The sequence below is a fragment of the Aspergillus sydowii genome (genome assembly GCF_001890705.1).
Source record: "Aspergillus sydowii CBS 593.65 unplaced genomic scaffold ASPSYscaffold_11, whole genome shotgun sequence".
NCBI lineage: Eukaryota > Fungi > Ascomycota > Eurotiomycetes > Eurotiales > Aspergillaceae > Aspergillus > Aspergillus sydowii.
This window is the reverse complement of record NW_024467869.1, coordinates 655,147-670,053: the sequence shown is the minus strand read 5'-3', so window position 1 is coordinate 670,053 and position 14,907 is coordinate 655,147. Positions and strand designations below refer to the sequence as shown.

The following is a 14,907-nucleotide window of genomic DNA, read 5'->3' as shown; positions in this document are numbered from 1 at the left end:
ACGTTATACAAACAAAGGCTCTTTTACTGTCAACCCTAAAATGACAGAGAAGGACAGAAAGACAGAGTAAGACGCTGGCATTCAATTCCGGTCTCCATCAACGGAGGATCTCCGTTCAAGCGAGCCAGACCAAGTCTTCTCCAACATGTGGGACCATTAATATTAGACGAGTCCGCGTTTTCCGCTGATTCTCATTAAATTTCAATTCCCAGTTTCACGGATACACCGGATTCGCCCTCTCCATTCATGGACTCCCCCTCTACATTCATGAACTCACCAGCTGCCCCAACATCCACCCCCAAACGGTCATACGCCTCGGAACACGCCCCATCCCCAGATACCGGAGAGGCGTCCGAGAACCGGAGAAAAGACCCCAAAGTCAGCCGGGCGTGCGATGCATGCAAGGTCAAGAAAATCCGATGTTCTGGGACGCTGCCATGCGCCACATGCGCCAGGCGGAGACTGACATGCACGTTTGCAAGTCGATATGGCCGCGGCAGGCCGCCGACTCCGCCAGCCTCGAGTGTACAGCAGGGATTTACGCCGGGGAGCCAGCACGCAGCGGACGGAGCAGTGAGCACCACTAGCCGGTCTCTTTCTGCATCGTGCTCTGTAGGATACACCGACGCGAGGGATGGGGAGCAGGAAGCGCCTGGGCGGCGGGCTGCATCTGAACTGGTCATAGAGGGACAGTACTTTGATTTAACGTCCGGGTTGACCTTTCTCCATAGAGCGTGGAGCAAGCTCTCAGCCCAACGGGGGAATGCTGTCTGCTATGGCTCGAACGATGCCGAACGGAACCAGCTCCTTGCGTCTGCCGGTGATAGACCATTTTACTTAGAGCGACCCAGGGCCTGTAATGAGGTATTCCCAGATGAAGAGACCGCGCACCGTTTATTCGCCTTTTACTTTGACACCTGTGTCGTGACATACCGCATGCTGCACCGACAGACAGCAGAAGCCTGGTTAACTACGATGCTCAGGAACAGGGCCCATAACTACGCTGTAACAACATCCGTCGGGAATGCGCGAGCTGCGATAATCCTCACCATCTTTGCAATAGCGTGCTTCCGCAAACTGAAGATCGAAAACGGCTGCTGCTCGAACGATCTCGACCCCGTGGCGTTCGGCGAAAGCGACGCCCTGTTCTGCGCTGCGATGCAGCTCACGGATTCGGAAATGGGCTTTCCTCGCCTTGAGTCTGCCCAGGCTCGCTTGATACAAGTGCTGTATCTGCTGCAGACCTCGCGCATGAATAAGGCGTGGTATACCTTTGGCAATGCGTATCAGATTATCTCGTCTCTGGGCCTTCATCGGAGACAACACAGGCAGCCGAGCACGTCGTTTGGAGAGCGGTCGGATTACATTGCTCATCAGTGTGCGAAGCGTGTTTTCTGGACAGCGTATACGATAGATAAGTACCTGAGCGTGGTCTTTGGCCGGCCGCGTCTGCTGCATGATGATGAGATTGACCAGGACTTTCCGGATACCGTGAACGACGAGGAGATGGGAGCTCATGGTCCTTCAACGTCCGATGCAAATGAGGAAAGTCATATCATCTCGCTGATATTCCACGCTAAGTATGCCGTACTACAGTTCCGGATACTGAAACCACAGCTGATTTCGTAGAATCGCAAAGATCATCGGACGGATATCGCGCGAAGTATACCGCGTCGGCGACGGCGAAGGGCGAAATGCACAGCGAGCAGCAGCAGCCGACTGTCTCGTCCGAGAACTGTATGCCTGGCATGCAGAGCTGCCTCCTCATCTCGGCGCCGTGAAGCCCTCTACCCTGATTCCTAGTTTCCGGCGTGAGGCTACGGCGCTGAGTCTTGCGTACCTGCATGCAGTCATTCATGCGACACGGCCGTTCTTACTAGGGGATGGACACCATTCTAGCGATCAGACCGAGGTCAAGGATAGAGTCAATGAGTGTCTCTCTGCTGCGAGAAAGACTCTGTCGCTTGTAGCCAATATGGCCAACGACGACCACCTGTTCCATTCGTTCTGGTGGACGCAGTACGTCCTGTTCTGTGCGTTGGCGGTTGTCTATGTGTGGGAGATTCAGCAGAATGCAAGCAGTTCAACCAGGCCAGCTCAGGAAGGCCAGGAAGCAAGATCCCTATACGAGCTGGCTGAAAGCTGCCGACTGCGTCTGCTGCAGGGGAATTTAGCGGCGCCGTCAAGTCACCGGTATGGCATTATCCTCGAGGAACTGCACTCGGAGGCGCAGCAGCAGAGTATAAGGAGTAATTATACACGGCTGTCCTCTACCGGACCACAGAATGACTTCCACCCTGATGAGATGGCCATTCCGGCTACAGAATTCGCCCTCCAGACAGGCCCTAGTATGTTGGATGGCTGGCAGACGACAGACTGGCTGGATCTGGACTCGTCTGCGTTTTACCCGATGTTTGATGCATTCCATGCTCTTTAACTTCTTAACTTCTTAACCTTTTGACTTTTCAACTTGCATATTGCTGTACTTGGTTATGCTAAATATACTTGGTGGCGAGTGACGCACAGACCATATTTTATCTCTCTCTCTCTCTCGGAATTCCGACTGCTTAACATCACCACTTCACTCCGAATGCCAGACATGAAGCGAAAGCAACAGCGCCCGCCGCGGAAGAAGGCTTGCACGAGCTGCACCAGATCAAAGGTCCGATGTAGTCTCGAAAGGCCCGTCTGCTCGCGGTGCAGCTCGCTCGGTCGGGTCTGCGAGTACACCACCCCGAGCTCGATCTCAGAATCCACGGACGTCGACAGCTCGTTTATTACTTCTAATATCCCCAGTCCGCCAGTAGATCCGAGTCTCGATACCGCATCGTTTATCCTGACTAGTCCTGGAACTGGAACCGCGACTTTGCCAACTCCCAGCCGGACACGGGAATTGGATAGAAACGAGCCTGAGCCTGAGCCTGAGCTTGAGCTTGACTTTACAAATACAGATCTCGTCCCAAATAACGCAGCAGACGATATTCGCGACCGCTGGCTGCGACCGTACATTCTTCCCCCGCTGGGTGGAGAGGAGGTTCCCAAGCTGTATCAGCCGTTCACCCTGCAGTATATCTCTCGAGTTCTGAGCAGCTACCCCCGTCGCATGGTCAGAGACGGTGATATCCCGCCGATAATCCATCACACTCAAGTGTCGAAGCAGGGGACGCCTCTTGCATTGGCCAACTGCTTCACGCTCGTCCGGATGTGGATGCAAGCTGCACCAGGGAGCGAGGCGATCGTTGTACACACGGTGCAGAATGAAATGGACCGGTTGGCGGCAGAGGTAGGTACCTATCCTCATTATCCATTGAATTTATTCTAAGTTACCGACCGGTAGTTCTGATACTGATTGCAATATTAGGACCCTAACCTCCCCGATATAACCCACCTATCCACCTTCCAAGCCTACCTCATCTACTCCCTCCTGATCTACTTCTCCTCCCCTCCGGCAGGCCAAACCCAGACTCTAGTAACGGACAAGACAATGATAACACTCATGGAACTGGCCTTCCGCACCGCGCGACACGGCCTCCTCTCGCGGGCTGAGCTGTCTCGCTCAAAACCAACCTGGGAGTCCTGGATCATGGCATCTACAAAGCGCCGCGCGATCTACGTAATGTACCTCTTCAGCGGCCTGTATAACGCCGAACACTCGCTCCCGAATTTCGTTGCGGAGGAGCTGAGGGGTGTGTTTCTGCCGGAGGGACGGGCGGTTTGGGAGGCGGCGTCTCGTGAGGTCTGGGCGAGGGAGTATGACAAGTATTTGAACGAGTGGGAGGATGGGATGATGGAGATTTCGGAGCTGTGGAGGTCGGGGGAGACGGGGTCGAGTGGGCGAAGAGGCAGGGTTGAGCGGTGGGTGGCCTGTGTGGATGAGTTTGGGATGTTTCTGTTTAGTGTTTGTGTGCATCTGCATGGGTGTTGACAGCATATCAATATCAATATCAAGTAGACATATACATATATGATATATGTATGTATCTAGTAAGTTAATATATTGGACCCACCGGGATCGGAATTCCGACAGCCCCGCCTGCATATAAAGTGTCATCTTCTCTTCAACAATCCAACACCACAACTCAACTTTCTACTCCATACAACAATATAGCAATATAACAATACAATAAATCATGACAACATACACAACAAACCACGCCGCCTCCGTCCTCAAAACCCACAGCTGGCGCACCGCCCAAAACTCCGCCCCCCATTTACTCCCACACCTCAAACCGGGCCTCAAAGTCCTCGACGTGGGCTGCGGACCAGGGAGCATCACAGTTGATCTCGCCCAGCTCGTTGGTCCAGACGGACACGTCACGGGTATTGAATACGTACCTGACCCGCTAGACGACGCACGCGCGCTCGTAAAGGCCAGAGGACTCGATGCGTGGAATAATGTGGACTTCCGCGTTGGAGACGTGCACGCGCTGGAATTCGGCGATGAGGAGTTTGACGTTGTGCATGTGCATCAGGTGCTGCAGCATATTGCGGACCCTGTGCAGGCGCTGCGTGAGATGCGGCGCGTTGTGAAGAAAGGTGGTGTTGTTTCTGTCCGCGAGTCGGATTCCATGTCGTGGTATCCTGAGAATGCAGGGATAAGGGGATGGCTTGAGTTGACGGGGAGGATGGGCAAGGCGAAGGGCGGGAATCCGCATCCCGGACGGTATATTCATGTTTGGGCTGTTGAGGCGGGATTTCAGAGGGAGAGGGTTGGGAGGAGTGCGGGGACTTGGTGTTTTAGTACCCCTGAGGAAAGAGAGTACTGGGGGGAGTCGATGGCGAAGAGGATGGAGAGCTCGGGGTTGAGCGAGGGGGCTATTGAGGGGGGGTTTGCGAAGAAGGAGGATCTTGAGGGTATTGCCAGGGGGTGGAGGGAGTGGGTGAGGGAGGAGGATGGGTGGTTTGGCCTGATGCATGGCCAGATTCTGTGCTGGAAGTAGCTGTTTTACAGTGGTATATTAGATGTCTTTGAATCCTGGTATCAAGCAGTCCTTGTTTATATCAGCCAGTTTCTTACTGCAGTAAAGTACATACAGATATAGTTACTTATCAACAAGAACTATATTACTAGTAGCTACAGAGTACGCCACGACATAGTCATGCTCATATCCACCTCTAGACTCTCCAGACTCAGAGTGCTCCGCCTCCAGTTCATACTTTGCACCATCAGAATACAGAACCCCCAACCCAAACAGCCCATCTGCCCAAGTAATCCAATGCGCACCCTTCCCAAAATGCCGCAAGCAAAGATAAACCAACGCATCCACCGCCGCCGCCGGCGTAAGTATCTGCACCGCAGGGCCATCCTCAGAGAACGGCGTACAGCGACTCCCAAACCTCCCCTGCCCCGACGCAGCCACACCCCTGCTCTCACGCCGGAAGTTACTCGCCACTGTAAAAGTAGGATCATCCACAGCTGGCACACCCAGCCTCAACTCCGGCAACGCCGGAACCAGACTCGACTTGGCAAACAGATCGAGCGTGAGACAGGCATCGTAGTGGTTAATATGGAAATGCAAATCCGGCACAGTAGTAGCACCCCCGTCGCGGCCCTTCATAATGGGACATCCATGGCCGGCTGGACAGACGGGTATATAAGCCTTGGCTGCGAGTGTTCTGGCGGCAGCATCGAGCGATCCATCGGGGATGATGAACTGCGTGTCCTCGCCTACCTTGGGTAGACCGAGGACGAACCAAGCGCCTGTTCCCCAGTAGACGTTTGCGATGCTGGCTTCTGATAGGAGCTCGCTTATTAGCATTGTGAAGCTTGTGCCTGGGAGGTATGGGAAGTAGGTGCCGAAGACCTGGGGGTAGTGGGTTGGCGGTAGCAGGTATTTCTTGCAGTAAGAGTTTCCGCATTGTTGCGAGGGTTTGTACGATCCCAATGCCATTGTGTGAAGGCTTTGTGCTTTGTCCTGGGCTTTGTACTTTGTTCAAGCATAGACTGCTTATTTACCCAGTACTTAACCCATGCACAGTCGTGGGAACTGGATGGGAGATTGAACGGGTTTGATGCTAGATGCGGCCTTCTAATAATCAACCAAATGAACAAAGCGTGTGTGTGGCTTTCATTATTCTGTGTCTTCATAGATGAATCCCATGAGTCATTGAGTCATTTCTCATGAGTTCATTCATGTATGTACAATTGACTGTCTTGCTAGGGGGGTTATACTTGATGAATCAGGAATCCCATACCAGGAGAAGGATAATGAATGGAAGCAGTAGAGCCTTTGATAAATACAATACCTAGCAAGACCAAGGCAGGAAAACAATAGTCCACTCCATGAAACATAAACTGGTTTGGTCTCTTTGTATAGATATTCTACAGCCCTATTTCAAGGGATCAATGTTGAATGTAAGATTTGTGAAGATCAAAGATGCTTTAACCTAAGCATATCAAAACAGTGCATATACTTTTATACTGTGATTTCCCTCGTTGCACTTATCTAAGCACAAGGAAAATGCACAGCTATACTGCCCTCTATCTTGAACACACGAGCAGTCCACTTTAGTAGCGAAGTAATGAAGATGGATTTGTAGTATCTACACAAGTCATGTATTCAGCATCTTCACGCCTCATTAATCTGACACTTCACACCCTCCGGTAGTGCAGCGCTCCTCAGCTCATCCGCTGATACACCATCAGGGAGAACAAATCTAGCAGAATTATCAGTAAGAACCCCAAACCATCTTTATAGGCTAAGACATACGAGGTCCTATGAGACGGGGGCATGCTCCGGGTGGAGAAGAACGGGGTCTGCTCGGTAGCGCCCTTTGCTTTGAAAAGGTCGTTTGCTCTGGGTAAACTTATATTAGACTGACTCGGTTTGAACAATTCCCAGAGAGGAGAGAAAAGGGGCGACGCACATCTGCTCGATCTGGCTCCCGTGCTGCTGGAAGGCCTCGCGGCTGTCGTATGAGATGATTGCGGTCTGTATGGTGTCAGCATGCAGATCAGATGCACGAATATTAGGGTTCGCATACGAATTTCGGCATTTTGGATGTTTTGCTGGTGTTGTTGGAGTGTTGGGAAGAGGAAGTTGGACTGAGGGGCGGGGTACGCATGACGTCATCTCAGGTGATAAACACAAGTATACACTTCACTATACACTATACACAAATATGCACTTCACTATACAACTTGATTATACAGTAATGATGTTACAATATTCATGGTAATATTGACTAAAACCTACTCCTCTTAGTTAGACTAGTGAAGTGAACCTTCTAAGGATCTCCCTCATTCAACGACACGTCACCCAGCAGGCAGTTAAACTAGCCTAGGAATTCAGATCAAGTGTTCGGCCAAGGAGCTCATTGCATGAGATGGACAGCACGCAATATACCGGCATGGGCTGGTTAGGGACCAGCTGGACATTGTTGCGGGGTGGTAGAGATCACACCATCCAGGGCGGCTATCAGCAATCGCGAACACGAACCTGTACCAGCCAACCTTGGATAATGCGACTAAACACAATCTCCATTGCGAACCCTCGTAATTCGCCCATCCATTTGCGCAAGGTGACTCTTGCTGCTCCTTATCGCGGGGTTTCTGGCCTCTGGAAAGCAAGAGCTCCTTGTGAAAATGATGCAATTCGCATTGCTTAAGAGGCGAACTAGTTCCTCAATATTGGACTTGGACCTGAGACGAACCTTACAAGGCGAGAACCATACATAATTTGCTATCACATCCCTCTACTGCAGGGCTTGATTGCACCATAGATAATGCCAATGGCGGGCGCGATGGCGATATCAACCCCCACTGAGTAGGTGCAGCAAGCCCATGTTCTCGGGCGAGAGAGATCTTGGAAGAACTATATCTAGAGGCTATATTTCTATGGTTCTGGTCTCATTCCAACAGAATCGATACTTGCAATCTTACCACCATGACCATCGACATCAGAGAAGTCGACGCCGTCGTCGTCGGAGGCGGTTTCGCCGGTGTACGCCTCGCCCACTTATTGAAGAACAGACTCCATCTCCCTAACATCGTCGGCATCGACAGGGGAAGCGACATCGGCGGGACCTGGTTTTGGAACCAGTACCCCGGCGCACAATCCGACAGCGAGAGCTGGGTGTATACCTTCTCCGACAACGGGGAACCCAAGTGGACGAACCGCTACCTGAACGCGAAGCAAGTCCAGGCGCAGATCAAAGACACGGCGCAACGGACGGGTATATACGATGACTTTATCTTTGAGAATGATGTCGTCTCGGCGCATTACGATGTGGAGCGGAATCGGTGGGAGATCGCGACTGATAAAGGGCTGAGATTCTCGGCGACGTATTTTGTCGGTGCGCTGGGGATTCTCAGTCGTCCGAATCTGCCGAAATATGCCACTGCAGATGCAGATGCAGATACCTTCCAGGGCCTGGCATTCCATTCGTCGCGCTGGCCTAGGGATCTTGATGTTACGGGCAAACGTGTTGCTGTGATCGGGACAGGCCCATCCGGGAGCCAGATTGCAGCTACGATTCACCCAAAGGTCAACCAACTTACCGTCTTCCAACAGCGGGCACAGTATATAACCCCCGTCAACGACCGGCCGATCCCAGATGAGGAAAAGGCACAGATCCAAGCGGATCACAAGAACCTGTGGGAAACGGTATTCGGCTCCCTGTACGCCATGGGATACGCCGAGAGCCAGAAATCCGCCCTCGAAGCAACACCTGAACAGCGGAAAGAGGTATATGAATACCTCTGGAATAAGGGCGGAGGATTCAGCTTCTTCTTTGAATCGTTCGCCGATCTAGGAACGAACTTCGAGGCGAATGAGACTGCTGCGGCCTTTATCCGTGGTAAGATTGCAGAGATTGTCAAGGATCCAAAGACTGCGAAACTGCTACAGCCAGAGGGCGCGTATGGTGGTCGTCCGCTCTGCGCGCATGGATACTACGAAGCATTCAATCAACCGAATGTAGCGCTCGTTGACATTGCCAGTAACCCCGTCGCCAAGCTCACCAAGACCGGTCTTCAGCTCCAGGATGGGCAGGAGCTGGAGTTTGACGTTATTGTCTACGCCACCGGGTATGACGCCGTTGATGGCGCCTATGGGACGATTGATATTACCGGACGCAATGGACGCAAGTTAACCGAGGCGTGGAAGGACGGGCCGAATGCCCTGTACGGCCTCAGTGTTGCGGATTTCCCGAATCTCTTCACTGTTTCGGGTCCTGGGGGTCCGTTTTCCAATATCCCGCCTGCTATTGAGGTCCAGGGGGACTTTGTGGCTGAGTTGGTCGAGGAGAGTGTCAAGAGGGGCGGCACTGTTGTTGAGGCACAGCCAAAGGCGCAGGAGCAGTGGGATGAGACTGTCCAGGCTGTCTCCAAGCAGACCGTGTTTGACAGTGTCAAGTCGTGGATCCAGAGCAACAATGTCGTGGGGAAGAAGAAGTACAGTGCGTTCTTCCTGGGGGGGTTGTCGAACTATAAAACCAAACTGGGAGAGGAGGCTGATGCGAAGTATCCCTCGTTCGTGTTTGGTTCTACTTGAAACAGTATTTCCGGGGACTCACTGCTATACCATTTCTGCTAGTATATACCAGATTATTTCACGAAGTTCAACTTGAATTCCTAACCCTCCAATAACAGCGGCAGTCCCAGATTGAGCCTTATCGTACAGCACACATCTAAGGCTGAACTCGGTGCCTAGGCTGGCGTTTCTCGTAATGTATTCAGAGGTATATAAATATATACACGTGCCTTGTCCAGTATATACTATTCGGACACTGTAGTTAGATCCCACTCATCAGGAAATTATTGGTCCGCCCCATTCATCACGCCTATAGAAACCATACCAGTGTGATTACATCTATTATAGCCGGTTTGGTTAGGATATGCTCAGATAGTGGAGATGGTGGTTGAGTTGAAGAGTTAGCATTATAGACCGAGCTACTAACAACATCGTAGAAACAAAGAGATCGGCAGGGATTAAACCCCACAGCTCGTACAAAGCTGTCTCAACAGGTAATGCCTCGCTAAATTAAAGTCTCACACCCCCTATAAAACGGTAGATCCACATATTCTCCTCTAGTCAGAGTCATCGCCAGAGTAATGCGCCTCCTCCTCTTCATGGTCAGAACCAGAGCCAGAGCCATCGCCATCCTCAGCTGTTACACACCAAGTTAGCACCAATGCTCAATAAAACCGACATCAAGCATACAGCTAGATATCCAAGAAAAGAGTGGGAAGGAAACATACTAAGCTCATGACCCAAAATCGCTCCGCCAACAGCACCAATAGCCAACCCAGCCGCACCCGCAGCAAGGTACTTCCCTGTATCGCTCTTCTCCTTCTTCTTCTCCTCGGGGTATTCACCACCGTAGCCCTCATGAGGGGGATACTGAGGGGGATATCCACCACTCTCATGGGGCGGATACGCCGCCGGCACAGGCGGGGGGTAGGGCTCGCCACCACCGCGCGACTGCTCCCCATACGCAGCATCCGCGGGAAGCGTCCACTCAGACCGGCCAGTAGCGGTCTCGACGAAGAATGCGCGGCGCTCGCGAGGTTCCCATTCCTGGATCCAGCCGTAGGGGAGAGGCGGAGGGGGGTAATGTGGTGGGCGGGCAGAGGGAGGGGCGCTGGAGTAGGGAGGGCGGCTGTCGTAGGAGCCGCTGCGCTCGCCTTCGTAGGGTGGACGTTCGTAGGGAGAGCCGCGGTGTTCTTCGTAGGGGGGTCTCTCGTATGGAGGTCTCTCGTATGGGGGGCGGTCGTAGCCGGGGTTGTATGGGGGGCGTCCTTCGCTGCCGTAGTAGCCGGCTGATTCTCCGTAGTAGGACATGTTGGTTTGGAGGTGTAGGAGGTTATTGGAAATGCAGATGGAGATACAGGTGCAAGTTGGATGAGATGGATAAAGAGTCGAGTTGGACGACTACGCGCTTTAAATAATGCGATGGAGGGGCATATAGAGGGGAATAAAAGGCCAGGCCCCATATATGCACCCACCAGCCTCACTCCTGGACTCCTGACTCTACGACCCCTGTCATCCATACGGAGTACGGAGTGCACGCATATTGAGGCATCCACTTGATCCATCGCTTTCCTGGTGATTGCTCCAGTCGTCCAGGCCGCTATCAAACCCGCAGACCCGAAATTAGCACAGCCATCGGGCCCTACAAGGCTTGCGGCGCCATTCGCTGAGAGGGAACGCGGTGCGACGGCCAGGATGCAAGCCCGGCGCTAAGGACGGGTACATCCACCGTGGGATGGAGTTCTGTGGAGTTCTGTCAATAGTCGCAGTGGCTAGAGAGTGTTGATCGAGATGTGCACTTGCAGAACAGCTAGGCAGCAGCATAAAACAGCGCCAACGGCCCCTGTGGCTTGCTTCCTGTGGCACGAACTGAGTTGGGTAATCCGTCTGAGGAGTCAACTGACAGGATACTATCAATATTCCTGTGGATAATGCAAGAACCACTTCAGCCGTGAAGGAGCCAATATACTCCGTACTGAGGTGTTTGTTGATTATACTGAAACAATAGTGCCTGAGGCAATGACATGTCATGCTTGGCGCCACATAGGGGCTGGTGCTGTGGCTCGCCCAGTAGGCTGTTGTCCAATCGGGTGCGGCTTACCCCTCACTAGCCACATGTTATCCTCGCGTCAGCCACAGCAAACGGGGAGTCATCAAACAGTTCTGACTCGATCTTGAGGCATTTTCTCGTTCAAGCCACGTGTTGAGCCGCCAGTGGCTGTGGCTTCTCCGACCAAAGTGGCTGAGCCACTCTGTATCCCTTTTTGCTGCACAACTTGGAGATGTCACGACTCAGGAGTTGTTGCCTGGCTGTGATGTGTGGAGGTGTGCTTGTTGTTTCTCCAAACCCTTACTCTGTCCTTTTCCATGACCGTCAGATTCAGAAGGAGTTTGTATTCAGAAATAAACAATTGTTCCGACAACCAGGCAGATGCCAACCAGGTAGCACTTGCCTTGGTGTCCCAAGTTTCCAGACTCGTTGAGAAGCACAGCTGCCATTGAAAGGAACAACCCAAGCAAGGTCGGCACAGCACGTAAGCATACTCACCATATCCAGGTCTAAAAACGTCGTATCCTGCAGAACCCATCCTCATCATGATAATTATGGATTTATTCCGGCTTTAGAAGAAAAACATCTAGTTACTGCCGTGCAGCATCAGTATAGGCAATGCAGGTCCCTTCGACAAACCTTAACCTAAATAGAGGGCTCCCAAATCCGCAATAATAAATCTTCACGGATAATCTCCGGAGAACATATCACTCAGCGCGCAAGAATACCGAGACAATAAAAAAGACAAATCAGAGAAAACCCGAATAGCCAACATACCGCAATAAGCGACAAGTACATGTCGAGGTACCAGTAGGTACAATATTGCAATGAAGATCGCACGCCAAATGTAAGAAGTAAACTCACATTCACAAAGTCAATCAAGCCGAAATTTTATGCTGTCTCGGATAAAGACCCCGCTGGATCCATCTGTCTCTGTGACAAACGGTCGAATCTAAATATTGGTGAATGATGATGGCTGTGGTCATCTATTGCCTGATTTATTTATTTCCCTCATTTAATTTGGTTCAGGTCGGGTTTCTCGGTGTTGGAAGGTAGATGGGTGTCTATCAATAATACTCTAAAAATTAAGTTAGATTAAGGACATGCGATACGCACGTACTTGCTGGGGACTGGCGCTTTCCAGCATAAATACCTCACCTGCCTCTGTGAATCTACAAGCGATCTGTGATTGTCCAAGACAGAATCGAATTGAGTCGTGTCGATCCAGTGGGGGCATGAAACAGACTATGACGATCGCAGATCTACAGGAATCGAGACAACGACATTGTAAACAGTCAAAATAATCTAGTGCAACGTAAGTTCATTACTCGCAATATCGATACAGGCATTGCTACAGTGTATTACTAGGATGTATAGTATATCCAGTCCAAAGGAAACGGGCATCAAAAGAAATCAAATATGCAGACCAGCCTCCAACAAGGAGAGAAGGAACAGACATAGAAGAAGATGACGGAGAAGTAGAAAAAAAATGTACATAGCATAGAAGTATAAGCAAGAAAGCCTTTATTGATTGAATTATTGAAACCCATCGTCAAGCGTCAGACATGGCTTTTGTCCTATACCTTTCGGATACCCCATTCTCATCCATACATGCAGTCGTTAGGTCAGTTGCTTAAACGGCAACAGCGACGGCAACGGCAGCAAGAGCACCGCCGACGAGGGAGAAGCTCTGCTTGGAGGCAGCGCCGGTGAACTCGGGGGGAGAGGCGGAGCCGGTGGGAGAGCTGGTAGGGGTGCTGGAGCCAGTGGGCTCAGAGCCACCGGTGGGGATCACAGGGGTGGAAGAGGTGGGAGTGGGCTCGTCAGTGGCAGTCTCGGTGGAAGAGCCAGTGGAGGTCTCGGTGGGCTCAGCAGAGGAAGAAGAAGAGGTCGAGTCACCACCGTCAGAGTCGGAGACGTCCTTGTAGGCGTCAACACCCTTCTGGATGGCATCGGTGATACCGGCAGAGAGCTCGGCGGCGATGTCAGCGAGAGCCTCGGGGACCTTGGCGGAGAGGGCGTCGGCGAGCGAGGAGGCAGCGTCGTACTGGTCGTTGAGGGCCTGCTTGACCTTGCCACCGGCGCCGGCCTTGACGACCTCGGACTTGGCGGAGATGACCTTGTCGACGACACCCTCGACCTTGTCGGTCAGGTCCTGGACGGGGCTGGTGAGAGCCAGAGCGTCGGAGTTGGAGAGCTCGGGGCCGCTGTTGACCTGCTCGACGGAGCTCTTGATGACCTTGATGAGCTCGTCAGAGGCATCGAGGGTCTTCTGGGGGTCGCCGCCCGAGTAGGCGCTGACGGCGGCGTCGAACTTGTCGACCTGGGCAGAGATGTTGTCGATGATGTCGGCAGCAGAGTCGGCGCGCTTAGCCGGGGTAGCAATAGCAGCAGTGGCAAGAGCCAGGGTGAAGAGGCCGGAGAACTTCATGGTGCCGGTGGTGGTGGTTGTAGTTGTTGCAGTTGATTATTAAATGTAAATAAGGGTTATAAACGAATGCCCGGGACCGAAGCTGTGTAACGAAAGGACCAGTTCGAGTTGACTACTGGAGAGAAGAAGCCAGAGCAGGAGGAAAGCCCTATATATAACCCCCGGGGGGTGGGCAGGAAATACCTCACATGCACACACGGGGCCGAGGCGAGACGAATCAGGGGCAGGCTGGCCAGGCCAGAGCTGGGAGCTGGAAATGTTATTCTTAGCAAGATTGAATCACGGATTAGCGTGATTGCGATCAAGGACGCTTGGGACTCGGATCCAGGTCCCCCAGGTGCTTTCCAGAGCAGGTGGCGGCATCATGACCGGCGATCACCATCGATGCTTGTCGCCTCCGGAGATTGCGCTGGCATGGGCAGGCAAAGCCTGGCATGGGCCCCGGCTGGACGGCGTGTCGCCATCGCCTCGGGGTGAAGGCGAGGATGGTGTGTCAGTGTCACACAGCGGCTCGCTATACAGACGCAGAGCGAGGGATTGGACATGGACATTGGACAGCGATGGCGGGCGTGATTGGAGGAAAGCAGGCAGACAAGCCAGGGACAAAACAAACTAGCCTGCAATTAGCTTGGATTAGCGTGCATTTAGTGTGAATTTCGCTGGTTAGTGTGGCCAGCCGGCTCGACTCGCCTCTGGAAGCGAGACCGAAGAGACCAAATGTAACGCTCCCCCGGATTCTCATTCTCATTTGCTCGCGTCTGGAGAAAGAAGATGCGAGGCGATTCTCGATTGTCTCTCCAAGCGATGCCGGTGTCACTGCTGGGCGGATCCACTGCAGGGATGGCGGCCAGTCACAGTCTCTGGCGCGACACTGGGTGAGACAATCTGGGGTCTCTGCAGTAAAGACCGTGCCGTGAATGGCTAATCCCCCGCAGCTGCGAGACAAAGCGCTG

General features: G+C 52.5%; 8 protein-coding genes across 8 annotated transcripts; 4 read left to right on the top strand and 4 right to left on the bottom strand.

The window, feature by feature from the left end:
• Window positions 1–267: 267 nt before the first annotated feature.
• Window positions 268–2,437, top strand: ASPSYDRAFT_157941 (Zn(II)2Cys6 transcription factor; the record flags this gene model as incomplete). Its single annotated transcript, XM_040842685.1, has 2 exons — window positions 268–1,580; window positions 1,630–2,437. 2 exons carry the CDS (start codon window positions 268–270, stop codon window positions 2,435–2,437), a joined length of 2,121 nt encoding a protein of 706 aa, XP_040699437.1.
• Window positions 2,438–2,599: 162 nt separating this feature from the next.
• On the top strand, window positions 2,600–3,925 carry ASPSYDRAFT_92756 (Zn(II)2Cys6 transcription factor domain-containing protein; the record flags this gene model as incomplete). The annotated part of the gene is made up of 2 exons (XM_040852727.1): window positions 2,600–3,283; window positions 3,362–3,925. The coding sequence occupies 2 exons, from the start codon at window positions 2,600–2,602 to the stop codon at window positions 3,923–3,925; spliced, it is 1,248 nt and encodes a 415-aa protein (XP_040699436.1).
• Window positions 3,926–4,072: 147 nt separating this feature from the next.
• ASPSYDRAFT_48835 (class I SAM-dependent methyltransferase) lies at window positions 4,073–5,126 on the top strand. Its single transcript, XM_040847715.1, has one exon. The coding sequence runs from the start codon at window positions 4,131–4,133 to the stop codon at window positions 4,938–4,940; it is 810 nt and encodes a 269-aa protein (XP_040699435.1). The 5' UTR covers window positions 4,073–4,130; the 3' UTR covers window positions 4,941–5,126.
• On the bottom strand, window positions 5,043–5,891 carry ASPSYDRAFT_34536 (uncharacterized protein; the record flags this gene model as incomplete). Its single annotated transcript, XM_040845253.1, has 1 exon — window positions 5,043–5,891. One exon carries the CDS (start codon window positions 5,889–5,891, stop codon window positions 5,043–5,045), a length of 849 nt encoding a protein of 282 aa, XP_040699434.1.
• Window positions 5,892–6,464: 573 nt separating this feature from the next.
• On the bottom strand, window positions 6,465–7,172 carry ASPSYDRAFT_48834 (uncharacterized protein). The gene is made up of 4 exons (XM_040847714.1): window positions 6,985–7,172; window positions 6,868–6,932; window positions 6,711–6,797; window positions 6,465–6,657 (listed from the first exon to the last, which is right to left on the bottom strand). Exons 1-4 carry the CDS (start codon window positions 6,994–6,996, stop codon window positions 6,570–6,572), a joined length of 252 nt encoding a protein of 83 aa, XP_040699433.1. The 5' UTR covers window positions 6,997–7,172; the 3' UTR covers window positions 6,465–6,569.
• Window positions 7,173–7,886: 714 nt separating this feature from the next.
• On the top strand, window positions 7,887–9,494 carry ASPSYDRAFT_92752 (flavin-containing monooxygenase; the record flags this gene model as incomplete). The annotated part of the gene is made up of 1 exon (XM_040852726.1): window positions 7,887–9,494. One exon carries the CDS (start codon window positions 7,887–7,889, stop codon window positions 9,492–9,494), a length of 1,608 nt encoding a protein of 535 aa, XP_040699432.1.
• A 342-nt stretch (window positions 9,495–9,836) lies between these two features.
• Window positions 9,837–11,445, bottom strand: ASPSYDRAFT_81014 (uncharacterized protein). Its single transcript, XM_040851071.1, has 2 exons — window positions 10,202–11,445; window positions 9,837–10,110 (listed from the first exon to the last, which is right to left on the bottom strand). Exons 1-2 carry the CDS (start codon window positions 11,036–11,038, stop codon window positions 9,979–9,981), a joined length of 969 nt encoding a protein of 322 aa, XP_040699431.1. The 5' UTR covers window positions 11,039–11,445; the 3' UTR covers window positions 9,837–9,978.
• Window positions 11,446–13,588: 2,143 nt separating this feature from the next.
• On the bottom strand, window positions 13,589–13,954 carry ASPSYDRAFT_105623 (cell wall mannoprotein 1 family protein; the record flags this gene model as incomplete). The annotated part of the gene is made up of 1 exon (XM_040839852.1): window positions 13,589–13,954. A coding segment is annotated over one exon (366 nt), but the record flags the coding sequence as incomplete, so codon positions are not given.
• Between the last annotated feature and the right edge of the window lie 953 nt (window positions 13,955–14,907).